Source organism: Chanos chanos, chromosome 1, assembly GCF_902362185.1.
Source record: "Chanos chanos chromosome 1, fChaCha1.1, whole genome shotgun sequence".
NCBI lineage: Eukaryota > Metazoa > Chordata > Actinopteri > Gonorynchiformes > Chanidae > Chanos > Chanos chanos.
Window position 1 is genome coordinate 17,655,281 of NC_044495.1, and position 27,995 is coordinate 17,683,275.

General features: G+C 38.1%; 1 protein-coding gene across 1 annotated transcript; it reads right to left on the minus strand.

Annotated features, from left to right (window-relative positions):
- plcb2 (phospholipase C, beta 2) lies at window positions 1–27,404 on the minus strand. The gene is made up of 33 exons (XM_030767070.1): window positions 27,321–27,404; window positions 26,644–26,721; window positions 26,132–26,200; window positions 21,204–21,344; window positions 20,515–20,594; window positions 20,315–20,368; window positions 20,017–20,092; window positions 19,823–19,923; window positions 19,493–19,653; window positions 18,883–19,029; window positions 17,618–17,775; window positions 15,823–15,905; window positions 15,551–15,635; window positions 14,898–15,104; window positions 14,553–14,555; window positions 13,632–13,703; window positions 13,417–13,513; window positions 13,127–13,211; window positions 12,501–12,625; window positions 11,743–11,894; window positions 10,897–11,061; window positions 10,573–10,672; window positions 10,094–10,198; window positions 9,909–9,967; window positions 9,592–9,694; window positions 8,869–9,321; window positions 8,486–8,669; window positions 7,638–7,770; window positions 3,935–3,999; window positions 3,488–3,526; window positions 3,132–3,177; window positions 1,220–1,306; window positions 1–171 (listed from the first exon to the last, which is right to left on the minus strand). The coding sequence occupies exons 1-33, from the start codon at window positions 27,402–27,404 to the stop codon at window positions 1–3; spliced, it is 3,768 nt and encodes a 1,255-aa protein (XP_030622930.1).
- Between the last annotated feature and the right edge of the window lie 591 nt (window positions 27,405–27,995).

A 27,995-nucleotide genomic window follows, 5' to 3' on the forward strand; every position in this document is an offset into this window, starting at 1 on the left:
TCACCCCAGAAAGACATGTCCATACTGCCCCCCCCGTTCTCTTTGGTTCTCCCCAGCCTGCTCCACTTCTTCAGGGAAATGTGTGCCCACACAGCTGTTCACTGCTTCTCGCAGGTCAAAAGGCAGGGACCACATCCTCCGAGCATGTTCTGCCACCGCCTCTTGGTTGAGCTGGTTGGAATTGAGGAGGTCAAAAGTCAAAATGAGTCATTTCAAAACTGGGGAGATATTTATTATGTCTCTTTCTTAACCCAGAAGCCTGGACAAATGGCTTAAATTTCTGCATTGATTGTATTGAAACTTCATCATAATTTCCAATTGCAGATCAAAAGGGATTTAATTAAAAATGTTAGACAAAAAAACAGGCTCTCCAAAATCTGTTTGTGGGGGCCAAGAGATGGCATTTACAAGAAATATGTCTTATTGTATGCCCGTACTGTCTAATAAGCAGAAGTACTTTATTTGTCACACACAAACTGAGCAGTGAGCAGTGAAATGCAGCCTCTGCATTTAACCCATCCTAATATCTGTGAGCATACACACACTAAAGCCGTGGGCCTTGGTCAAGGTCACTGCCACTGAGTACTAATCCTAGCATGGTGTTTGTGGTGGGAAGAAACCGTAGCACCCGGAGAAAACCCACATAAACACGGGGAGAACATACAAACTCCACACAGAAAGGACCTCAAACCCAGGGCCTTCTTGCTGTGAGGCAACCACTAAGCCACCGTGAAGCCACTGAGCTATAAGTCCACTGAGTGATTATAAATGACATTTGTAGCCCTTTCCAGTAACCAGTGTAAATCAAAATACACGTTGTACTTGACTGTGCACAAACACTTACACTCTGCTGGCTACATGAAAAAATATTCTGTTCACAAAATTCTGCCAAGAGCTCCACAGCAGACATATAAAAGAAGACTTGTCGGAGACCAAGAGCCTTTGCTGGAACTACAGTTGACCCTGCCTTTAGGAGTATAATTAGGTGGCTGAAAGACAGCATATTCTTAGACTCTTTAAAAAGGAAAAAAAGAGAAATTCTGCACTGGGAACAAAAGGCACAGCACATTTCAGTCGTACATTTAAAACATGCTTTTGGGTTCTATTTCTTCCAATATGACATCACTATCCTCATCTTCATTCTTTGAAAGGCACAGTAATGGACAAAGAGGACACAGGGATAGAGCAGTAGGTACTGGTATGACAGTTTTCATCCTACCTGGTTAGCCAGTGCTCTGATTTCACTCAAAGTCATGGCTTGCTGCTTCTTAAGAGCGTCCTCCTGAATGATGCTGCTGTCAGTCAGCTTCAGAGGGACAACACACCAATAAAAAACAAGCACACTCAACAGCATACATGTCACTGTCAATCACAGTTATGATAAAATCAGTACAAGCACTGAACACTGTCACATTTTAACACAAGTAAACTCAATGCTACTACTACTACAGTTAACTCCTATGTACTGAACACTGAACATGATGTTCACACTCCAGTACCAAACTTTATTGTACTGTCCCATTTTAATGAGAAGCTCTCTGATAGCAAAGCTACAAATCCAGGTTTTGCTGCCTTCTCGCTGAGTTTCAGGTATTTTTGTTGGCACATTTAACACAAAACAGGTGACACCACCATTCTGACACTTTATAAATTATTACTTATAGGAACAGTTTGTAGCACAACATGGTATATACCCACTCACAACACATTGATGAAATCAACACATCTTTGCTCAATAACAGTTTGCTGAATGACGGTGCAGTCAACACCAGCACACTCACATTGAAATGCATTGTCATTTAAATGCACTATTCCACCACATTCAACGTTCAGAACAACACTAGTACCCTCGGCATAATGTACTCATCACTAAAACTTAATGGAAACATACAGTACATTCAATATAAACATGTGTACCGAAATAAAGTTACTACAGAGCAAATCAACATAACATTAAAGAAGTCGACTAGGGGCATGAAAATGAGACCTGGTTGTTGTTGCCATGGTTACTCACACTCTCATGTCTTTGCTGGATTGTTCACTCACATGCATATAAACTTGCGCTCACCCCTGCTTTTGTCCACTCATTTGAGCTTTCAGTCATTCAGTGCCCCTCTAACACACACACACACACACACACACACACACACACACACACTCACTCTCACTCTCCCTCTCCCTCTCCCTCTCTCCCTCTCCCTCTCCCTCTCTCTCACTCTCTCCCTTCACCACATTTATTCAATGAGTCATCACAACAATTACCTTGCAAAACATGAACGTTAATAAAACACCAATTTTTGTTATCATTTCTTCAACTCATTTTTCAGAACAGTTTCACTGTGCAAATCTTTGAATGCAACCTGGGGGACTGGTCATTTTGAGGCTAAAAGCCTGTGCTGTATACAGCTTGTACACAACTGTATCCATCAATACATCATGCAAAGAGTCATCATAGCAGCAAAGTCTTTGTGACTGCTGTCATGGAGATGTTGTCATTGCTGCATTTTAAAAGAAAAACTGTCCACATCATACAACACTGTGGAAAACACAGTCAGTTTAATCAAAACAGGTCATGAAACTGTCATCTGCTCAGTCTGCTGTGGAAGTAAGATTTTTTAACTTAAAATGTACTCACTGAAGTATATTTTCTGTAACTATAGCGATGCTTAGAGAGATATAATATATTGCAGGCAACATTTAATAAAGATAAATACATAAGTATGCTATCTAATTCAGTTCAGCATTAAATAATGCAAGTAATGTAAATGAACATAAAGTTAGGCATTCTCAGCCTTGCCTGTGTGCTTCTATGTACTGGTGATAAAATGTTCTGTGATTTTGCTTCCCTGCATTCTAATTTGTGAAAGGTAACTGGTAGGACTGATGCATAATTTCAATGGACTTGTTGTACTGATCTGAACGCACATACTAATATGTATGTGTATGATTTTGGTCTTGTATTAAAATGAGATGATTGTATTCTCAAAGCTGAGTAGGTGAAGAGTTTTTATTGTTCTTTTTCAATGCAAAATTATTAGGAGTCCTTCTCACTGAAACAACTGTATGAAAAATTACTCCAAGCAGTCATGAAAACCATAAAAATGATGCAGTAAATCAGTAACCTTACTGACCTGTGCATCATCCTCAAGTTGGTCACAACTCTCACTCTTCTTCAATCTATTGTACCAAAAGAAAAGAAGAGAAAAGAATAAAAACATTGATAACATGGTGGATCAGCGACAGCAGCAACCCGTCTCTGTGGTCAATGCCTTTTTTATTTAGAATGTATAAAACTGCATCTAAGCTATGTTGAGTTCATAGTGTTATAGAAACTAGAAACATGTGTAAGCAAGTGTGAGTTCATCAGGGAATGATGAATGATGTGTGTGTGTGTGCGCGCGTGCACGTGTGTGTGTGTGTGTGTGTGTGTGTGTGTGTGTGTGTGCGCGTGCGTACACGTGCATGCATATTTGTTTTTCCATCTCACCTGCCCTTGTCTCCTTTCTTCTTCATGTCCTTGTCTTCTCTGAGATAAAGAAAGTAAATAAGCAGCTGACACTGACAGTGAGCATTATTAATTTTACCTTTTGATTTCAGTACACTCTAAAAACATAATGTTACAAAAGGACAACTGCAAAAAATGTTAAATAAATAAAAAAAAAATGTCATGAACAAATTGATGTGATGGATTATAATGGCAATGCATGTTGGCACACACATGCTCGTAAACACACTCCCACACCCTAAATCCATCATCCAGATGAGAGAACTAACTACACTTTATCATGATTTCTATGAGTTTTTTAGCATCATTTGTTGTGTGTTTGTTTTTAGTTCTGAAAGTGCAACTGTACACCAGCACACACACTCACACCCCCCCACCCACACACACACACACACACACGCACGAACACACACGCACGCGCACACACACCTGTGGAGAGCCTTCAGTTCGTTGCTGTGTCTTTCTGTGGCCATCTCCAGAAGCTTGGCCAGACGCTGTCATGCAGGAAACAGAAGACAGGAAGTGTCAACCACACCCACTGAACATTCCACATGGCTTTGACTGAGAAGGCACAGATGGTCACTTTCACATATATTACGATCTTCAGTGGCACCTAAAAAAGCGATTTACAAAGCAACACTTCCGACATGACTCCATCAGAGACTTATCCTTCTTACTGTGTGCACTGGGAGACCTGTGTGGGAGCAGCTGACAACCAGTCAATCAGTGCTTAAGACTGTAAGACCCTGATCGGCAGTTGATCCAGTGGAAAATACATGCCTGACTTGCTGATCCATGAACTTGCTCTGAGCAGTCAAGGCTAGCAGAGAGCTCCTAAGCATTGATGGGTGATCAATGCTGTGTAATACCAGTCTGGAACATGTCCAATGAGGTTAAGAACACAGGTGCTGATGAGTGCACTGCATGCTGTGTACTGCATATGGACCACACCACAGAACTACTCACAAAGAGGTGAAGAGGACATCTAATTTAGAGCCTTAAATAATTATAGGCCGATCTCTAATCTCCCGTTTCTCTCTAAAATACTTGAAAAAATTGTAGCTGCTCAGCTGATAGCCCATATGTCGTCTAACAGTCCGTTTGAAATATTTCAGTCAGGCTTCAGGTGTTTTCACTCTACTGAAACCGCGCTTACTAGAGTAACTAATGATCTTTTATTAGCCATGGATGCTGGTGCTACTTCTATTCTTATTCTGCTTGATCTGAGTGCAGCATTTGACACGGTCGATCACACTATACTGTTAAAGCGCCTGGAAAACAAAATTGGCATTCATGGCCTGGCGCTCTCTTGGTTTAAATCTTATCTCTCTGAGAGAAAGCAGTGTGTCCACTATAATAATGTGACCTCTGAATACCGTAAACTTAACTGTGGTGTTCCTCAGGGATCAGTCCTTGGCCCTCTTCTATTCTCTATTTACATGCTCCCTTTGGGTGACATTATTCGTAGTTACGACATTAACTTCCATTGTTATGCTGACGATACTCAGATTTTCTTACCTATCCAGCACAATGACCGCTCTGAACTGGCTAACCTTGAGGTATGTCTTTGTGCTATTAAGGGTTGGATGTCTTCAAATTTCCTGATGCTTAACGCAGGCAAGACTGAAATGCTGATCATTGGTCTCCCTATGCATAAGCATCTTTTTAGTGATCTTACCCTAAATTTTGACAACTGCATTATCTGTCAAAACTCTTCAGCTAAAAACCTTGGTGTGATTTTTGACTCTAGTCTCTCGCTAGTCACTCATATCAAGAACACAACCAAAACTTATCACTTTTTCACCTCCGTAACATTGCTAAAATTAGGCCCTTTCTAAGTATGGCTGATGCAGAAACCATTGTTCACGCATTCGTCACGTCTCGCCTTGATTACTGCAATGTTCTTTACTCTGGCCTGCCTGTCTCTAGTACCAATAGTCTTCAGCTGGTCCAGAATGCTGCTGCTAGAATTCTGACCCGAACGAAGAAGTTTGATCACATTACCCGGTCCTGGCTTCCCTTCATTGGCTCCCAATTCATGCTAGGGCAGATTTTAAGGTCCTCTTATTAACATATAAAATTTTACATGGGCTTGAGTCTTCCTACCTGTCTGACTTAATTACACCCTATAACCCACCCCGCACCCTGCGCTCTCAAGATTCGAGATTATTAGTCATTCCAAGAGTTAAAAAGAAGTCCGCTAGCAACTGAGCCTTTTCCTACCGCTCTCCCTTCCTCTGGAATGGTTTACCTACAGAAGTTAGAGAAGCAAACTCTCTCAATACTTTTAAAACAAGACTAAAGACTTATCTATTTTCTCGAACTTATGCATGATATAATTTTGATTTTACTTTGTTATAGACATGTAAAGCCCTTTGAGACTATAAACAGTGATATTGGGCTCTAAATAAATATTATTATTATTATTATTATTATTATTATTATTATCATTATTATTATTATTATCTGCTCCTAATTTGAATAGTCAGAATGCAAAACAGCATTTGTACTGAAAACAGACATAAGTACTGAAAAACAAAACTTAACTTTACCACAGTACATACATCTTGACCCTATGTATTGTCGCTGCTTTGTACAACAGTCCAAATTCTGGTTGTCTTGTAATACCAGATTCTGCATCAAACACCATGTACTTACCACTGGCCATAGTGGTAAGGCACAAAGGGTTTCATCATGTCTCTATTGTTAAGTATGTCATTATCTGTCAATATCATTGTCGTTATCCATCAGACAGTAGGTTTGCTTTACCATTACCCCTGCCTTAAATACATGGCATTCAGCTTCACTATAGTCCACTACTAGTAGGATTTTTCCTAGATTTAAGAACAATCCCATTTAGTCCCTATTCTAGAATGGTTTGAAGCACAAGTTTGCCTTCTGTGCACAACATATATCTCATAGTTCAGTAGCTTTAAGCAATAGCTGGAAGCTCAAATCTGATGTCATGTCCAAAGATGTTCACTGTTTCATAACTGATGTCATAAATGATTAAAGTCTGATTATTGCTGTAATTATGAACAGTGTGTTGATGTCGGATGAAAAATGTGATGTTGTTATATTTTTGATTCAGAAAATAACATGCACAAGTACTCCTTCATAAATTTGTATGTAGTATGTGTATGTAGTATGTTTAATGTGAGTGTTTCACATGGCAGGTGATCTTTTGTATGGTAAGAAAAGACCTACAACTATAGCAGATCCCATTAGGGTAGCTTACAGACAACCCAGGCACATTACATCCATATATATATATATGTATATATATATATTTTATAGCTTCAAAAATTAATCTTTTATAGCTTCAAAAATTAATCTGACATAATCTTAACATATATCTAACTGACCTTCTATACTACCATGTGTAATTACCTGAGTATGAGGTTTGGTTGTTGGCAATAATTACGTTAACAGGTATATCAATTTAGCAGACAAAATACTATACTGTATTCTTCTATAATGTCATGGCATCTTACCATGAAAACCTAGCAGCTGCAATCTCAGCTTTAAAAATACAATGCAGTTATACGCAACATATGAAGATCATCACATCACATCCCAACTGTCACATCTCTAAGTATGTATTGTGGTGTTTGCCTTGGTTTTCCAACTTGATTTACCACTTTCTGTCATTTTAGGGAGCAGTAATTAAATGCTTGAAACATTTCTAAGAATACTGAGTTGTTACGCCAGTGACAGTCAGGGCAAGCACAGCTAATGGCCCCGTTTGACAATGCATCTAAAGAAGATTGAAAAAGGGCATAAAAGAGCGTTGAATGGAGTAATTAAATCCCACATGAATTACCTTCCCTGATTGACAAAAAAGAAAAAATCACCAGAGGAAACTGCACAGAAAGTAAAGAAAGCCAAGTAGTGCATGATGGCACAGCAGATACAGATATTACTTGCTGTGGTGTTACAGATTGGTGAGTATGAAACTCTGATGTCTGCGCCCAGCTCTACTTGGGGTATACTCCTGGCGATTGTAAGTTGGATTCTGAGTAAGCACTACAGGAATACAAAGTAAAAATATATAAAATAATACTCATTTACCTATATAGTCCACAGGTGTTTTCTATGACTTTATGCTAAATATGGTGGCTGTATTCAGTACCTCGGTGGCATGTTGCTCCTTCCTCTTTTTCACTTGATCATAACGCTCTACCCACAGCACCTTGAGCTCACTCTGCAGTTTCTGTTTCAGCTCAGCCACCTTTGACCTGACATCCTCATCTCCAGATCCTGTGCTGTAGTACAAGGAGTAAGCTCATTATATCCTTAATCTGGAAATTCAGTGTAAAATTGCTTGGTGTAATTGCTTAAAATAGGAAGAGTAGTGAAAGTTTTTTCTAGCTCTGATGTCCAGGGGCAAATAGCTACTAATGGAACATACCACCATACAGTCTGTCCTTACATTGCTGCCCACTGAGATAGGGTGGACTGCATTCATTATTCCTGCTTCTGTTTTAACACACATTGCATACTTTAACCATTTTGATCTAACTGACATTTTGGAAATCAGCAATTCCATGGCTTTTTAAGCATGAACGAACTTTATAGTTACACAAATCCAGCACCATCTGATATTCCTCATAAAATGGCTGTAACTTGCAAGACCTTGCTGCTTTGTTCATGAATTCAAAAGGATTATTGAAATACTGCTGCACTTAGTAAGCCCCTGAACTGCGATGCATTTTAGACACTGAGAGAGCACATGTTTAACTAAAAGGCTCGTATGAAACATTTTTGCTAATTGATAAACATCTTTGGCCTTGATAACTGAATATTAGTCCAATCTATTTATCACCTCTATGAATGTTATGCAATAGCACTTTTATGCAACTACTTGTTCTCTTTGCTTTCCTTCATGGGTCTGTTTCATACAATAAAGAATAAAACCAGAGAGGAGTAATGTTGTTGCCCAACTACAGGCTGTTCTCTGAAAAAAAAACTTCATCTTACTCTTTCTTCTTCACAGAGGTCTTCTTTTTGAGGGCCTTGAACTGTTCACAGTATTTTTGAGTCAGCTCCTCTCCCTTTCTTTGAAACTTTTTTTCCAGCTCTTTCATCTCTTTATCTTGTCTCTTAGTGACCTTCAGGTAACTCTTGTGCTGTTTCAGGTCCTCTATAGTCACTGTGAATGGCTCTGAAAGAAAGAAAGAAAGAAAGAAGGAAAGAAAGAAAGAAAGAAAGAAAGAAAGTAATTTGTAGTATACACAATGTTAGGATCCTTTTCTACAGAGCTGTATCTCTATTACTGACAATAACAAATTATCATTCACTTCATAAACAATAACTAAGAGAGCAGACATTTTGTCCTTACAGTATATCCAATGAAGTCTCACCTGCAGGCTCAGAGGCCAAAGGGGGGTTTGGTTTTTTGACAGCAGTGTCAGATCCTGCGGCTGAGCTGGAGTCTGTTACAGAGGTGGAACTGACCTCAGAGTCACGATTATCACTGTGGTCAGCATTAGAACAGGGAGGAACCTCTGGGCTCAACTCTTCATTAGTACTGCTATCATTTACGGTAGTAGGTGAATTTGGTGCAGTGGCTGCCTCAGGGGTTGTGACTGCATCAGGGATGGGGGAAACCTTAGACAGGCATTGAGGTTGATCAGTAGTGCAAGTGTCCTGTGTTTGGGTAGAATTTACAGTAGTGGGTACTTCTGTATTTGGGGCAGGGGTAACTTCTTTCTGGACAGAGTCTGAGGGTGAGTCTGAGGGTCCGAGGATGCGTCCTTGTTCTTCTGAAGGCAGAGCAATAGAGCCCTCTGCTGGACTGACAGTGACATCAGGCTCTGTGAAAATTGAAAGTGTGAGATGATGTAATGGCTTTAAAAACCATCCAGCCATGGAGTTAAAGGGGCAAAACCCACGACACATTAGTTCTATACCAGTGAACCATCACATATAACAAGCTGCATTATACTGTAAGACAACATAATGTTCCTGATAGAGAACTCTGCATTCAACTTAGGTAGATGAACAGCACATGTAAGGTAGATGTGGGACTGCTGGCATTCCCTGGATAGACATAGCTGTAAAAACGGTCCTCACGTTGACATTACCTGCTACAGTTGGTGGTGCAGGGGTAGAGTTGTTTTTAGTAGTCACCACTGACTCTGCTGTTGTAGAGACTGGTAACTCATAAGGGCTTACATATGTGGAGCTCTATAAGAAAAACAGTAAAGAAGGAAAATACCTATCAAGGTACAATGGAGGGACTGTTACTTGACTCATTAATTACCAGTGCAACTGGTAGATAGGTAGGCAGTTTGACATATGTGCACATCTTATGTGAACACAAATATATCACACTTTTACCGTAAGAGTTCTTGTCATTCTGTTGTGGGTTAGAGCAATTTTAATCTTTTTTTTATTTTACCTCTGTCTTTGGTGCCTTGTCAGAATGTTTCACTGGATTGAACAGAGCATCTGTGAAATCTAAACAAAAAAAGGAAGCAAACACGATCCGGTATGTATATTGTTCTAATGCACAAATAGTTGGTCTATGATAATCAATAGTAGTCTTTGTTCAGATTGGAGACAGGAGATAGTGTTTTTGGTTACCAGCAAAGGCAGCAGGAATGTAGTCTTTCACCTCGATGAACACAAACAGAGCAGGCAAGGTCAAAGGCATATTACTCTCGCTGCGCAGGCAGATATGCTGGAAACCTACAGCACCCAGAGAAGCGTTCAAACAAATCAAATACAGCCTTAACAAATACAGACACGATTTTGACTCATCAGCTATCACAAGCTATTTGAGTAATGTTCACTTACTCAGAACATTATAACCTCTTAAAAAGAAAAACAAAAAAAAGATCATATCCTTACAATCACATATGTAAATATGTAAACTAACACATACTCATAATATATATACTCATGTAATCTAATACATGCTCATATATTCTAGCAAATCCTTGTGTAATCTAATACACACTCTTGTAATCTAATACATACTCATGTAGTCTAACACGTACTCTTGTAATCTAACACATGCTCTTGTACATAGTGGGATGACACTGTCATTTCTTTTGAGTCACCTGACTGAATGGCATCAACTGGGATGATTCTGTGTCCAAGGAACTTCCCCCCTTCATCATGAACCACTATTCTCAGTGAAGCCATTTCTGGCAGCAATATCTGATGCCAGTCACAGAAAGAGATTTCATTTTAGTTTTCATCCTCAAAAACCTCCATGATGTGACTTTGAGCTGACAGATGTTTGCGTTTTGTTTTGTTTTTTTAAACTAACTATACTTATTCTGGCCAAGAAGGATGGCTGCCATATTTTGTTATTGGGACATTTATTGTATTTTTCTCCTAGATTAGTATATTTGGGGTTACACAGAGAGTTTCAGGCTGACCTTCTCAAACACAAAAGGTTCATCGTTCCATGATGGGTTAATGGCGTTGGGTGTGGCTGACCATTTGGTGCGGTATTTGCGTCTAGGGTCGTTGGGCAATCCAATAATCTCCACCTCCACTGCAGTTTTCACATTCTTCTCAGACAGAAATTGACCTGAGTAAATCTGGATCAAAACAAAATAGAGGGCAAACATTAAATCTGCTGGTTGTGCTTATTAATAAATAAATGTGAAAGTTAATAAATCTCTTTAAAGGATTTTGTGGTTTGTGCTATAATATAATATAATACCTAGCTATAACACAATATTCTACCCAAAACAGTTTTTCTAACTGATTTGAAAACTGTCCTTACTTAAATCTTATTTTAGAAACAATTTAGATACCACCATTTTAAACATCAACAGGTCCACCTCACATATGCTTTCCCTGGAGAAATATTCCGAAATATTTTTATTCTTAATTTCTCAGTGTCTGCCTTTTGCCCACATCACAACACAGAGACTGCTCTATTCACAATAGAAAATGACCTGCAGTGTAATGGAAATGCAGGTTATCCTGGTAGACTGATTCCATCAGAAGTCTATGCTTCCTTTAACACAGTGGATCATAGTACTGCGTTACATCAACTCTAAAACAGTGTAAACAGGAATATAAAAAGTATGGGGATGGTTTGTATTTTAACCAGTAGAAAGGAGCTCTGCTCAACAGGGGAGTCAATTACCAAAATTATGGGTCAAATAAAAAAAAAACCCTCATGATAATTAAAGAATGAGACCTACAACTGTACTATATTTTGGTGCAACCATTCTCTTTACTCTCATATGACATGAACAGAGGGTACTTGCCTTGATTGTTAGTGTACTGGCCACAATAGTGTCAATCCTATCAGTGTATGGATCAAACTTCTTGTCACTTCGTCGAAGGAGGTCATGTTTGAGGAGGAAACCTGTCCTTCCATTAAACTCAAACAGACTCATGTTCAGCTGCATCGGGAAATCTGGTGGATGAGAAAATGAATTGTTATGCTGAGGTTTTGTTTTGCTTTCAACTCATTTCTGGGATACTCAACAATGTTACGTTTTTAACTGTGTAACAGTGCTCTCTATTGAGCACCACAGGTATAGTGACTTTTAAGAGTATAATAAGTATGCCTACAGAACAATTTTCAGTAACACACAAACAGCCCCATTATAATGGATTAAAAACACATCTGTGATTCTTTATAGGTAATTTAGAATACATCACATGGCATAGCTAATAATTATTTTCTTCTCATAGACAGTAATAACTTTTTCCTACAAAATTTTAAGCAACAATAGTGTTCTTATCGGGGTAAAGATGATAGTGTCCAATATGCCATGGCTGTAAGGAGCCAAATACAATTATGTGCAAGTCAGACAAATTTGACACCAGTTTTGTGCCAAACATTCGTAAAGCATTATGATATTTGCGCTGCAAAAAAATAAGACAACACAGTTTCATAGTGCATTATATCTTGTTGTCCATCATACTATAAGAGAATTATAGAAAGGAACAGGAAGAAGTGATAAAAATGAGGATCTATATCAGGGTAATAACAGAAATAGATGAAGAAAGACTTCACCCATGGTTTGGTAGTTTAACGCCACCATTTGGCAGCCAGCATTCCAGAAGGGCTGTGGATTGTAGTTGGAGGAGTCCATGCGTGTGCCTTTAGGGTAGATCCGACTCATCTGACGTTTGTTATATCTACAGTAGGGTTCAGGAAGCTTCTCATGGGGTTAAAGTGTATTATGTGTTATAATGAAAATTCTCTGGTCTTTGATGAGCATTACAGACTATCTTTGAGATGTGCTGTTGTTGTTTTTAGTTTTTTGATCCCATGGTGTCTTGTGTACATGGGCAGTGACATTACCCAGTGACATCATGTATCTTTAGTTTAGATTTGGTGCTCCCTTGTTGGTAGCAGACATTGGTTCCAGTTCACAAGCACTACACAAGAATATGTGCCTACACAAAAACTGCAATATATGTAACAATCAGGATATAATTAATCTGATCTGATCTAAATCCTATATCAATCTCTGAGAGTGGAGAAACCTATGCTGCTTATTTATGTCACTTAAAGCCCAGCTTTTAGGGATATATACTTCACACATTCCAGCCCTGTAAGTTTACTGAGGAGGGTTTGTACCCTGACCACTGAATAAACGAAGATGTATCACATGTTCACAGTTTTTAAAAGGATACTCCACAAATTCCACAGCGCTCTTAGTTATCAGACTCTCTCCTTTGGTCTCCACAAATGATGAGATCACATAGCTCCTGTTCTTTTCTGTGATCACAAAACACACAAAGTATTGTTACTGAATGTTTTTTTTCTATCAGAATAACCCAAAGTTATATCATTCCTGGGCACAATGTGACTTTGATTTCTTACCAAAAGGTGACTTTAACTGTGGCCCGGGCATCTACTACAACAAAATGAAGCACATACAACCAATGGTACATAACTATGTGTAAGGTCCACTTAAACTCACTTTTAGCATGTTCAAAGGAGATGAACTTATTGGGCTGGATGTAATTTACAAGGGCTGACATCTCCTCATATGCTGTCACTTCTTGACCAGCAGTTCCCTGGCATGAGCAAATGGAGTGAGTCAGTGAAAACACTCTGAGGATTTGTAAATGAACAATAAGGTGCTGCTCGGATAGACAGGTAACGGAGGAATGAAGAAGATGGTGTCAGAGCAACCTCATCTGAGTTCTTCATCTTCTCCTCATCCTGCTCCTCTTGCTCCTCTTGTTCTTCGTGATCCTCTTGTACCTCCCCTTCAGAGAAAAACAGCTTCACAGGTTAAAACCACTTATATAATCTGGTCAAGGGATCAGTACTAAGGAGGTAAGGAAGAGGAACGTCATTTGTAGAAGTTGAGTTTATTTGGAAACATTTTAAAGAACACATATGCATGAAAAGGTTGAAATCAATCAAACTGGCATAAATTTCTAAATATAAATCCAAATCAGCTAGAATGTGTGCATATATTGATGAGCAAATAGGCTTTAGTGAAATACAGTAACTTTCGATGGAACCAACTATAACAACTAAAGGAAGATTATGTCAGATTATGGTATCAGATATTATTAACCTGTCTCATTTTACAGGCTTCACTTGGATACTGTGAGATTTTCTATTAGTTTTTTTTTTAGTTTTTTTTTTTTTTTAGTTTGTTTGTTTTTTTGCTTATTTTTGCTTTTTTTGTTGGTCAAGAGAGGAAGTGAAACTGTGCAGAACTTCTATTTTTGTTTGGGTCCATAATAAATCCAAGAAAAAACTAGTATACTTCTGTTTTCATTGCTTTGTATTTGATGAAGCATTGAAGAAGTGTATGTGTTCCAGAGTAAGGAAAACCCAGATTTTGTTTTAAGATGTGCTCAGTGCTTATGGATCACAAGTACCTTTAGCTAACTTATGGTTAGTAAACTAGTCTGAAGACATTGCAAACAGGCCTTTTGGTAGACTGGTACCTGATGATTTGATTCAGTGATGATAACCGGTTTGTCTTTGCCATCACTAACCTTTAATTAACCTTTTTTAATACTGCATGGGTGCAGCTGGTCTCAACTTACAGTGCTGGAGCACAGAGCATGATAGCAGAGTTTGCAATTGTCCAACACCCTTAGAATTAAAAACAATTCTTTTTCATTTTTAATTCTCTATAAACACACACACACACACACACACACACACACACAGACAAACAAGTTGCCCCCTTAATCAGAATATCCATATACACATTCCAGTGGCATGAGGTTGGCTAAGTGCCAAAAACAGTTAATTGTGTAATATTGAAATATGATCACTGTATGTCCCCAAATGACCTGACATTCTCAGTGTGCAGCCTGCATTTTGCAGCATGAATGTCATTAAACTACATAATTCAGACCGTAAGCTCATATATTTGACTATAGCTACTGAACAATTGTATGTATATGTATAGCCATCCTATAGTGAGTGTACTTTGGACTCACCTTGTGCCTCCTGGTTGGCAGTAGTGGATTGACTGGGTTCAGCTGAGTCAGTGGGGGTTGGTTGCTGGTCCTGAACTACAGGTTTCTTTACATTGGACTGGCCTTCTTTGGTCTCACCCGAGCTGTTCTTCTTATTCTTGATAAGGATCTTCCCCATGAGCTCTGCAGGACTTGGTATCTGCTGGCCTGGTTTAAGCTGACAAAGAAAGAAAGAAAGAAAGAAAGAAATAAAGAAAGAAAGAAAGATAAAACAAATGAAACAATGAGTGGTGGCTTAAGAGTATCCCAGATTTAGCCTGTGTTGAACCATTCCAAGAACTGACCAGATTTACTGCTGGTCACATTTGCATATTATCCAAGGCAGAGTTGCAATAGTCCTTATAATGCCATCTTGCATATGATGGCACACTACCAGACAACAAAAAACTACAGAGAGCTATTAGCTGAGGTGTTGATGGACTAAATGCTACCAAAATGAAAGCTACTGGATATGACCTGAGGAGAATGTGTAAAAATTCGATAATAGTTGAAATGTGTGCTAAGTGTATTAAATGAAAATTACTTGACAAAGTAACATGAGAGTAGAAGTGTTAATGCTGAGATGAGATATCAACACCAAAATTTGCAGACAGTGGCACTCACTGGGTACTTGTCCAGTGGGTCGATAAGTAAAGCATCTCCGAATATGGTCTTGCAGTAGTTGGCCATCTTCTCCTGCTGCTTGACCCTGGTTAACAGAGACTCAGAGTGGTTCTCAAATAAGATTAAAATAAGATTCACTTGCAGCAAAATAGTCTTTTACACACTTATAAACAAAGTAAGCTACTTTATTCAAATAGAATATTTTGCTGTGCTATAAAGAAGGAACTTTAAACGACTGAGGAGACATAGTAGAAGATAAAGGGGTGCCTTACGAATCCACATGGTTCTCAAAGGACAAAATAACAGGATATTTTGAGGTTTTAAAGGCACTCTCTGCAATGGCTTCAATCACATCCTGAAACAAAACAGACTGAGGTTGTACTTGAACATATATTATACATAGCTAAAAGTCATGTCAACATAATTCTGCATATGACTACACAGATTTGATTCAGTGGACATTCCGAAATTATTTGTACCAGTCAGACTGTGCTACAGTCACTTCCTTTAAAGGAAAGTGTGCAGTATGTGTATGTGGCCACCTGGTGATTGCAAAGAACAACTTGTCACTCCCTGACATTAAACAGATCAAGCCATGCCACTTGTAATTCAAAGCTATACGTTATACTGGGCTCTGGTTAATGTAGTAGTCACAAAACCTTCTACAACTTCACAGCATTGTAGTTGTTTGATCAGGCGACTACACCAGCTGAACCTGCTGACTTTTTTGTTATGATTGGAGTAGGCCATAAAGGGACTTTCCTTTAAGGAAACTTCTAAGAAAAAATTTTGACTATGGATTTTGTTCAGGTGGCCTTACAATCTCAAAATCACACATTGACCTGATTTAAGTTTTTGAGTGTTAAGTGATTTGAGTGTAAAGTTTTTGCTTTAGCTATTAACACATCGTGATACCCATTGACATGACAACTAGTTCATACATTAACTGTGTTTTGTCAGCTTATTTTACTTTGCATCACAATACAAAAAGTAAGTCTTTATTTTGCTTGTTATGGAATAGAAGCAACATAATTAAGTTCACTTATCACAATTACATTTCTTTTTCTACTACATAGCAAATGTGGAATAAAACCAGTTAAATGACGTAAAATTTACTAATGACCAGTCAGCATCAATAAGTACCCTTACACAGTTGGAATACACCTTTGAAAATTTTTGTACATAATGTTCACAAACAAATCTCTTTCAAACCAAACTGTTTTCATGGGCCTTAAGCCAGTTGCATTTGCCTATCCGACATTTAATCTTTTTGCTGTGTGTCGCCATCTGAAATTATCAGGTTGTAAAATTGTTGTATGCAAATACATACATGTATATATAATCATACCTTTCCTTGGGTAAATTATATACCGTAACTGTCTTTATTTGATGAAATGATGGGGTGACTCACAATTGTTTCTAAATGTATACATAGATTGTGCTATTATATGACAATTCGTTTCAATATACGTGTGAAATTAGAGGAGAGATAAGAATGGCAAGGACTCAGTGAATTTCAGTGAGATTCAGTGAGGAGAGGGAAACAATATAGCTCTATGGGTAAAGAGGGCTACAGAACTCCAGGGAGCAAAGATTTTTGTAGTGTTTTACTTATGCCATGGCTTGACTTGTTATTCAGAATAGAATCTGAATAGTCCTTTTTTCATTATTATTATTATTATTATTATTATTATTATTATTATTATTATTAGTCCATCTGTCTATCTGTTTGTTTGTTTGCTTGTTTGCCTGTCTATTTGTTTGTTTATTTTACTTTGAATTATCTTACATTCACCTGGAGCCCAGACACAATTTTTTTCTGCCGTGATCTGAAAATTAGGTAAGCATCTAAACACATATTTAGGAAAATTCAGTTTTTATCAGGCATTTCATATTTTAATTTCAAAAATCATCAATGCCATCAGACATTCGCTTGATGGTTCTAGCCTTAAACCTCATTAGTTTTGCCAGTTTTACCAAAATGTACATTGCTTCTTTACAAGCAGAGTTAACAAGCCTAATACCTATCCCACAAATACTGCAGCACCTAATTCTAGGGAATCAGACCTTGAATAGGATCTCAGTTGTCATGGTGAAGCCATGAGTAATGATCGGCTCTTCATCTGGTGGCTTTCCCTTCCAGCAGTCAAGCTCCAGACATCGGCAGCCTGCCAACAAGCACTGGCGATACATCTCTGGAGAGGACACGCCAGAGAACTGGCCAGCTGTAGGGACAAAGATAGTGTGGCAATGAACACTATAAATACGAAACTGTACGAAAGGACACACAAGCTGTACAGTTCTGTCAGCTGAATCTACAGTTTGTTTGTGTTTCACATGGTTGTAAAGAACACCTGGCTACTGCCCAATTACTGCAAAATGTGTTAGTGCAGATCTTATTTGTCAACAACTGAATGATGTGTACACAAGCCCAGGTTTAGGCAGTCCTTCTGAATGGGAAAGTAATGGAAGTTGTTACGGTATTAGCAAGGATTTGCGTTTTAAACTAGAAGGACCACTGTTCAAAGAAGATTTGAAATTGATGTTGGCTATCAAATGGGTATTAGCTGAGAAAAAGGTGAGAGGTATGAATGGTGGTAAGATACAGGGGTGCAAAAGGTACGATAGCACCATCAAGTGGTTTGTTGTTTGGTTTTTTTGAGGTTATGATGATGATGGTTTTGCTCCTAAGAAATTTCAAATTTTACATAAGTGTCTGTTTTGGGTTATAATATGTGAACTGGACAATTCTGCAGTGGTCTGTGTTTGTATCTGCTATCAGATTTTTTTTTTTATGTCCAAACTCTGATGATTCCTTCTGTGTTCTCTTTATCTCATTTACAAGGCAATATCTCAAAACAGGATCTTTGATTTCTTAAAAAAAAAAAAAAAAAAAAAAAGCCTGAAGCAGCAGGCATAGCCCGATATACTGATATTGCACAAGTTTAATTTTGGAAAGAGATTTCTTTGAGAAACAGTCCAAGTCAAGTCTCAAGCCAGCATCTTTTATTTTTGGACCACACGTTTTGCGTATAGCGACGCTCTTGTTAGTTTAATATGAATGCAAATTCTTATCAGGAAAAGCTACATCGGTAATGCCATGTCACTGCAAAAATTTATACAGTTAATTTCAGTGTAAGAGGTTGCACTACGAAAAAAGGGTTTCCATGAAAATAAGTCAACCATAAACTGTTTTAATTTAATCGATCAGCAAGTTGAAAGTTGAATCTCAGTAATTTTATACATGATTCATTAACAGTCTCTACTTCTGAGGTTGATGGTACATGTGATACATTTGGTATGTGGTATACATGAGGTAGTAACTGAATTACCTGTGAGATACGTGTTGTGAGAGGATTTAATGAAATAGTGAGGCAGAGGCTGGTTCATGTCTTGGTGCTGGGCCAGTTTCTCTAAGGATACAACCGATGTCTCTGATCCCATCAGATAAAAGAAAAGCCCTTCTGGAGATATCTGACCTAAAACACATATCGGGCATTTCTCCTTAGAGACACAAGACCAGAAATATTATGTGGGCAGATAATTAAACTGTTTGTCCTCTTGTAGAGCAAATGCAGTCTAGCTAGAAGAGGTTTTGCAAAAGGACACTTTGAAGTTTCCTACAACAGCATCCATTGTGGTTCAACCAGAAGCCGACAAAGGTTTCACTATGTCACCATTTCATAATTTTTCTTGGTATACTCAGAAATTGAATTTGAGACCCTGTGATTATTAGGCCATATCCTTTACATCTAAACCACTTAAATTCTTCTACTAATCAATCATTCACTCATAGCAAACTAAAGCCACAATATGTGTGATATTCTAATCTGTCTGCAACAAGATTTTTTCCATGAATACAACAAGTTTTAAAAGGTGCATTGCTTGATGTTATCGATGAATTAAAGCAGCAGGTGTTGCCAGATTGTCCTACAAACTCACCACGGTTAGCATTGGAGGAACAGGGTTCATACTTTTCAATAAGGGTCTTCACTTGCTCAGGTCTCACGGGTGGGTACAGCTCCTCGTTGAGCCGAGAGTCTCGTTGTTTCTCATTGAGAAACTTGGCCAGGCTCTCCTTGGTCATGTAAGGCTTAGTGGAGCTAGAGGGCAATGTAATCAACAATAAAAACTGCAATGGCTTAACAAAACACAGGTGTCATGCCAAGGAGCAGTTGTCTGCATTGTTTTAAGCTCTAAATAAGTGAACTCTAAATAAGCGTATTCAAAATAAGAAATACATCAAGTCACTTAAGTTTGTCTGTGACTCACTGTGATGTGAAGATTTCGTAAATCTCTGGTCTTGGGCACAAGTTGTTGAGAAAGGCCTTGAATGCCTTTTCAGTGAACACCTCAGGCTTCATGGAGTCAAACTGAAGGAACACAGAATTTAATATACTGCCTTATTAACTATGTCGCATAATAATGAAGAGGCTCACATGCACTCATACACATAAAACTCTTACCTTTCCTTTGGGAAGATGAGCAGCTGCAAGTGCACTCTCCACTTTCTTCTTGTCAGCTGGAAACATCTTATAGATACTGAGATAAACATAACAGGAATATATCCATGCCAGTATATTTCACCCAGCATGTAACACATACTGTTCAGAAGTCAGGTTTTCAATCCCATGGTATGAAACTGCATTATACAAGTGCAAATCCATTATACTAAGCCTTAAATTTATTCACCAGATTAACTTAAGTTAACAAATTAATGTAGCTGTTATTAAGTCTTAACAAGCCATGCGTTTTTATGCTCACTTTTTGACAGGGATCTTGCCATCTTTGTTGGTCTGCAAGGAGATGCGCACATAGCTACAATATATCAAAAAAAAAAAAATTGAGAGGGTGAGATGAGTATCTTGTCAATCATATCTCTAACTTAATATTTCTTTTTGACATTTTGATAATTTTCCCGTCTAAAATATAATGGAACAAAAATATTCTGTAATTTTTCTTACATTTTCTCCAGGAAGACTTGTCTGCAGGCATTGACCCTTAAAGGATTGTAGACTATATTCAGAATGTCCTCTGCCCAGTTCTGTTTGTTATTATAAAATCCCAATCAATATTGTGCTTTGTTGTGTCAACATTAACAGCCTTTGTCTGCTTAATGAGAGATATGATTTGGCAGTAATTGTTTACTTTCTGCCTGCAGAGGGCATGGCAGCCACTGCTTCAGGAAGACAGTAGTCAAATGCTGTACTGACAGAGCACAATGGATGTGTTTCACAGGTTATTAGAGAAGGATATTAGAGTCATAAACTTGTAAAGTGGATTTACCTAACCACAGGAGCTGATTTGTATAGAAGGCTATGTCTCATAAATCACTACAAAGCAATTTACATCAGGGACTGCCCATGCTTGAGAGCAGGAAATCATAATGAAACTTAAAACGTAAGAAGAAATGCACCCATTATAATTAAACAGCTGCGATGGCAGTCACTTGTTGTATGCCTTTTGATCTCAGATACTGAAGGAAAATGTAGGGTCTGTAATATATCTACGGTTGTTTCATTACTCAAGTCTATTTCTGTTAAATTTACAGTATGTGATGCACACACAACTTTGAAAACAGTACTGATATTTATTATAACTCCTATTTTTAATGTATTGTATTTTTAATGCTTTAATGTATAAAATATTTTACCTGTGTCACTTTCTCCTTGTGAGCAAAGAAGTTGCGATATGTCAAATTGACCATATCAGGGCCTGACACAATTGTTAAGGTTTTAGCCAAATAGTTACTGTCAGGGAAATCCAAGTTGAATACATTGCGTACTTTAGGGTGCTGTTGATGAGGAGAACAATGGCATTAGAAATTATATAGTATTTTTCTGTATGACACATATTCTGGACTCAAGTCCAGAATTGTAATGAATTAATAATGATAGATAATGGAATAAGTATTGATTAATCATCAGTATGGTTGTAATAGACCAGCTGAAGATGAAAAAAGACCTTCAGGAAAAATTGTTAACTGCCGGATATGAACCACCCCCATCCATGTTTGCTTTACTTCTACGTAGGCCTGGCCTAAAATTTATACCACAGAATAATTTGAAGCACAGGCAGTAACAGTATATATCACAGTATATTCATTTTTCTTAAAATTTCAATATAAATGCTTCTGAAAGGAATGAAGCACTGGTATGGCAACTGCATAGCAGCTATTACTGTACTCTTATGTATTACTAAGATATATTTCACATAGTACAGAGGTATTTTAAGAACAAGTACACAGTGAAGGCATTTGTTATGTTGGCCCACTGCTGACTTTTTTTCTCATAAGGGCAGCCTTTGTAAAATGCCTCGATTAGTCGATAGAAATCAAAAAGGTACATTAATAAAAATAAAACTAGGATGCATCAGTTTAAAATATTGACGTCAACACATTTTCAGTGTCAACGCCATCGACTATGTTGACTAATCGTAGCAACCCTATTGTCTAGGCTTCCACATAGTGAAACACCTCGCGAATTTTGCCCTATCACTTTTTGCTCTGAGGGCGTGGTCGCAAAGACAGCAAGCAAATGAAGGTCTGCAGTGGTCTATTTGCCGCAAACCAGAACCGTTGAGAAAGTTTTTTTCTATGGCTCTGGCGCCGACTATGTTCATGTGACATGTAAACAACAACCCGTGTTGATGTAGACACAAATGGTTGCCCATACATCTTTTAATCATATACATATTTTCATGCTACATGTAGCCTTTAGTGTCTGCCATCTTGGACTTTTTTTGTTGCTCCCATCTCTCTAGAGAACGTCACATACCAAACACATCACATCATGTTGAACTGACTGGCTCTCGCGTGGTTCTCATTTGCATAAAGTTAGGGATTCGCATTCTCAATTTCGTTTGCTTCACCGGATTCGCTCTGATTTCACCCAATCAGAACGAATTTTGCCCCATACAAACTGGTGGCATGTGTCCACTGGTGCGGAGCGAATCGAGCGAAGTGAAGCTTTCCTATTCATTTTCAATGAAGCTGGGCAAATGGCTTGTGCGAGGCATTGTGGGATTGACAGCGAAGCGAATCAAGCGAGCAGAGTAGAAGTATTTTCAGCTTTATTCAAATGAGGAGCGAATTCGCCGGGCAGCGGCCAACTGGATTTTTTCTTGTAACACAGCAACCTATGTCTATGGACAACCAGAGTGCATTTGAAAGACACTCTGAAGGAGGCTTAAAATTTAAAGTAAAGTGGTGGGTGTAAGCAACAGTATTGCACATGGGGGTATGTAGCAGCTTTATGTAAACAGGGTAGTATCAGTGCAGTAGTCATGAAACATTGTAGTATTAGTGCAGTAGTCAGTATGTCTAGTGCTTATCAGTGCTTATCATTTGCACTTACACATTTGTGTATTAAATTAGGGATAATGTAAGTCACTGGTATCAGATAAACCTCAACAGTTGGGCATGACTGGAATGCACTTTCTTTGCATCAGCACTTCACTTGCAGTAGGTTATCCTATATGTTCCATACCTACAATAAATTAAGGATTTTACTCATAATATGCAAATTTGCACACTATCCATTTTTAGCTCTGTAGTAGCAAATGAAGTATAAAGCTAAAATGAGGTGTAAAACATAACTCTAAACTACTGGAGTGTAGGGCAAGAGTGTGGCGATACGATATGTATCCCGATAGGGAGGTTATGATGTATTGCGATATATTGTGATGTATTGCAATATACTGTGATTTTTTAATATAATTTAAGATACACTCGTTTAAGGTTATCTGTTTGCTGTTCCGTTAGCTGTACATCAGAATGGTGTCTTGTTAAGCGTGCCCTCAAATTCGTTGTGTTCCCTATCTGATGTTTGCATGCCACTTGTTCTGGTATTTCAGAATTTGATTTTGCAAACGGCATGGCTCTTTTTGATCTCTTTAGTGCCTTCTTTATTGTGGAAGCCAAAATGAGCCCACAATTCAGCTCTATACCCTGTGGGAGCCGGTCTAACTCTTTCGGAATCAGCCATTGGTGGTTACATTACTGGTCAGCTTGGTTTGCTAATGCTAACGTTAGCGGTTGTATGGGGGCCCACACAAAAAAAAATTTGGAATGGTGACATTTGCGCGATCAGTTTTCTATCACTCATTTGTACGTCACGGCAACGATATCATGTCACCGTGTGGGTCAATTAACCTTGTAGGTGTAGGCGACCTGGTTCTAGTTTGTGAGCTAGGTAGGCTACTGCCTGGGAAGGTCTCCCACTCAGAAGAACAAGATGGGGAGGGGGGCAGGGTTCGTTTTACTTCAGGGCTCATTTTTACTCCCAGTTGTGATGTCACTCCATACCACCAGCCAGTCTAGATTGCAAGGTATGTAACGCAATAATGTTTAAGAGGAGGGGCGAAGCGTACACTGGCTGTGCACAATGTATTTTGTTGATTTGGGAAACTGGAATGACCAACAGAGATTACTCGATTGTAAAGCACAATTTCTTTGTAATTCCATCTAAAGTAGGCTACCCTAGATGCTGAAAATATGTTCCTGTCCTGCTGGTGCTTTGAACGCTCCAGCTCTCTAGCTCCAGTGTCTGTGTTTTGATTGCATCAAGTTATGAAGTTGCAAAGTAGCATATGCAATGACATCCTGGTAATGCCACTGTCTTTAGACTTTCTGTTTCTGTCTCAAACTGTGGGAAAATGGTGCATTTACCTGGCAGAATTAAGAACATTTTCCCTTAGGGAGGTTGCCCCCGTACCCCCCTACAGGTCTGGATTTACCCCATGTACTTGCCCCCCCACTTTAAAACTTGTTCTGGCACTACTGATCTGCACATCTGAAGGGGAGGGGGGGGGGGGGGTGGTTTCGCTCAGGGCGCAATACAAGCTAGAACCACCACTGTGTCCAAATAACTATTTTGTTTCTATGTACTTAGCAGGAAATTATTTGGAACACTTCCCATCCATTTTTTGGCACTTTCCTAATAACTGTATTTTTATTACTATCTTATTTCCTAGTTAATACCAGGTAATTAGCATACTATAAAATAAAGTCTCACCGTTTACATGTTACATGAACTTAGTCAGGGCCAGAGCAGTAAAAAAAAAAACTCTCAACGGCTCTGGTAAGGGCAAATAGACCACTGTAGACCTTTAAGCACTCGAACTTTTGAGCTAGGTGACTTGCTTGCTGTTTTTGCGACCACGCCCCCACAGCGGTGGGGCGCAAGTGGTGGTGGGGCGCAATTCGCGAGGTGTTTCGCTTAGTGGAAGCCTAGCAATACGCTACTTTCTGTCTCAGTTTACGTTGTTACCTTGGAGTGGTAGAATCTAGTTACTGAAGATAGATTACAATACTGCTATCTAGGGGACAAGGGTGTAAGCACTTTGCATGTAAACTATTAATTGAAAGTCGATACAGTATTTTTAAAAACCGATACAGTATCACTAAACATAATATCACGATACTCAAGTGTATCGATATTTTCTTACACCCCTACTGGAGTGTAGTTTATTTGGACTCCTAGATAAGGTTCATCTTCATTAATATATGCAAGGCATGGGCTTGTCCGGTTCCAATTTCTCTATTTCCCACACTTGTCTAAAGAGAAGCTTGCTAAGATATACTCTGATATGAACACCTTGGGCAGGAAATGCAAAAGTCAAAGAGGGTCACTTTTTACACACATTTTGGACCTGCTTTGCCTCCCTGATTGCCAGCAGACTGATCATATTGAAATGGAAAGATGAAAAACTAACTTCACAGACCCATTGGATAAGTGACCTAATGTGCTTCATACAGTTAGAATCAAATGTGTGAGCAAAGATATGATAAATAAGGCCATAGAAAGTTTTCGAAATGGTTTGGAATCTTGAATGAATTCCATATGGCCGAGGACTACACAGGACACAGGGAAATCAGTTTAGCTGACCTTCGTTTGACTCACAATTTCTTATGCACGTAAGCCAAAATGCTGTTGTTATGTACACCACTATTTTCCATGCACAGGACATTTGAGAGTTAAAGCCCAGCAAAGCAGACAAATGCTCATGCAAATTTTGCAGGACTGAAACAAAACACTATGAGTTTATGCAGTACAAACCATCCCACCTTATGATGAACAGTATATTGCATTATATTTTTTATATTATAAATATTTTAAAGTTACATTCTGTGTTTATCATCTGATTTGTAACCAATAACTTCCTAAAGAAATTAAACACTGATTATATGCTGAAATTCTTTGTGGAAACCATTTGAAATTAAAGAGAAGACAGCAGTAGAAATCCAAATCAAAATTCAGTCCAAACAGTCCTGTAATTATTCTAATGTACAGCACATTCATGACATTACTGGTGTGTGTGTGTGATTTTGAATATGAGGGTGTGTGTATGTGTGTGTTTGTGTGTGTTTAATTTGAACAGTGTTTACAACTACATTCATGCTGTGTTGACTACCTTTGTTTGCATTGCAAATTCACTTAAATACAAACATGTTGCTATACAATGACTATCACACTCAGATCAGGGACAAAATTATCCTTGGGAGCAAACCATATAGATGTAACAGTGTAGTTAAATCACTGAACAAAAATATTCAAGACATATTTAATAACTGAAACTTACTTTAGGAAGTTTTGCATATTTTCCACATCTTGTGTCCCTAATAGTGGCAACATCCAAAAATTCTGTTTCCTGTGATAACAAAGTAAGATATAAACATTCTAAAGAAAGTAGACAAGAATTTACTACTTTCTCAGAGGTTGAATCACTAACATTTGCTTTTTTTTCAATTTGGAATGAACAATGACCAGATACGAATAATACAATGTCACAGGGACAGGACATTTAGGCTGAAGAACTTACTACAAAACTGGTGACCCTTACAAACGGTGTATAGAGTCAGTTTACTGATGCTTTTTTGACCCATTTAAAGTATATTCTTTTTATTCAGTATGTAAAGAAGCAAAAAAGGATTACATCATGTTTCAATCAGGAGAATGAAAAAAAAAATCCATACAAATTTATGTTTATGCTTAATATTTACTTAAAATCCTCATAAACAAATAACTGAAGACTGCCAAATTTGATTTTAATTCTGATATTAAGAATTTAACCTCTGAAACTAAACCTCATACCTTACTCTGATTGGTCCAGTAAAGGTAGTACCCCTTTGGATCCATTTTCATGGTGACTGGGACAGTGCGTGTGGATTCCTAGCAAACATATTGGAAAAATTTGGAAAATTAAATAAAATAAAGCAACCACAGACAAATTTATCATCTATGCTATGAATAATAAAAATCCTCATAATGTGTTTTACATGCTGACAAATAACGTAAAATCAAATGAATTCAAGTGCCATGCATGCAAAAATGCTGTATTATTTAAAAATATGGTGCCTATGATAATATTCTCTGATGTTTTGGACAATTCATTATACATGATGAGAGAGAGAGGGAGAAAGAGAGAGAGAGAGAATTTCAGGGAGTCAAGGCACTAATTCATTCTTTGTGGAATTCCAAATTCAGAATTCAGGATTCTTCAGATTCAAACAATAATGTGCCTGCCACTGTGTCCCATAAAGTGGAGGGTATAACAGCATGCTGTTATACCTTCCAAGGACTATGTTTCCAATTCAACTTAAAAAAAGAAAGAAAAAGATATTTTCAACTACGTAACTGCTGTATAAATGAGACATATGTCAAAAAAAAGTATTTCTTCTGATATCTCTTGTTAAGTTGTCACTCACATTGTTTAAACACACAAATATAGGACTTCCATTGGGAGAATTGTGACCAGGAGGTTAACTTACCTCTCTCCACTTGATGAACCTATCTCCTTTGATTAGATAGTCTTTCACTTCTGGCTCCTGTAGTGTAAACCGTTTCCTGTTCATTTTTGCTAGCTCCCCTCACAGTTAGTAAGTCAATTTTAAATCTTTACACCTTGGAATCTTGATCACTGCTACTCATCACTCATTTTCATGTCCACTGAGTTCAGATACAAGACTGACCGTATCACTCCTGTCGGTTCCCAAACATGGAGAATACCCTATGATATGCATTGCAAATGAGGCCATGGAGGGAGGGATTTGAAAACTTGGATACAAGCAATTAAATTTCATGGAAAAATAATCTAATAAACAATTTCCATACTCCTCACTGCTTCAGGTGCTCTCAAAATTTACTTTTGATTTTTATATTGAACCTAACATTCACTTCATTGCTTGTTTGCTTGTGTTTTAATGAGGTACCTGCGATACACTGTAAATGTTGATGTATATTATCTTGCATACATCTGAGGTAGAAGTATATGCAACATCTTTCTGAGGTGTTCAGATAGAAATATTCCTCTGAGTTGATTTCATATGGAGAGCAAGCAAACTCCAACAATTTCATTACACTCTCATTATATATGTATTAATGTGAGCAGCTTGAAAAATGCATCTCTGATATTTGCATGTGACTGCAGAAACCACGTTATTTAT

Bases quoted from the DNA above. Each gene is read 5' to 3' on its own strand.
- plcb2 (XM_030767070.1), bottom strand. From the start codon at position 27,404: ATGAACAGGAAACGGTTTACACTACAGGAGCCAGAAGTGAAAGACTAT. The intron at 26,722-27,320 runs GTAAGTTAACCT...TATGTTTGCTAG, and splicing joins GGTTCATCAAGTGGAGAGAG to GAATCCACACGCACTGTCCC. The intron at 20,595-21,203 runs GTAAAATATTTT...AATAACAAACAG, and splicing joins ACAAGGAGAAAGTGACACAG to AACTGGGCAGAGGACATTCT.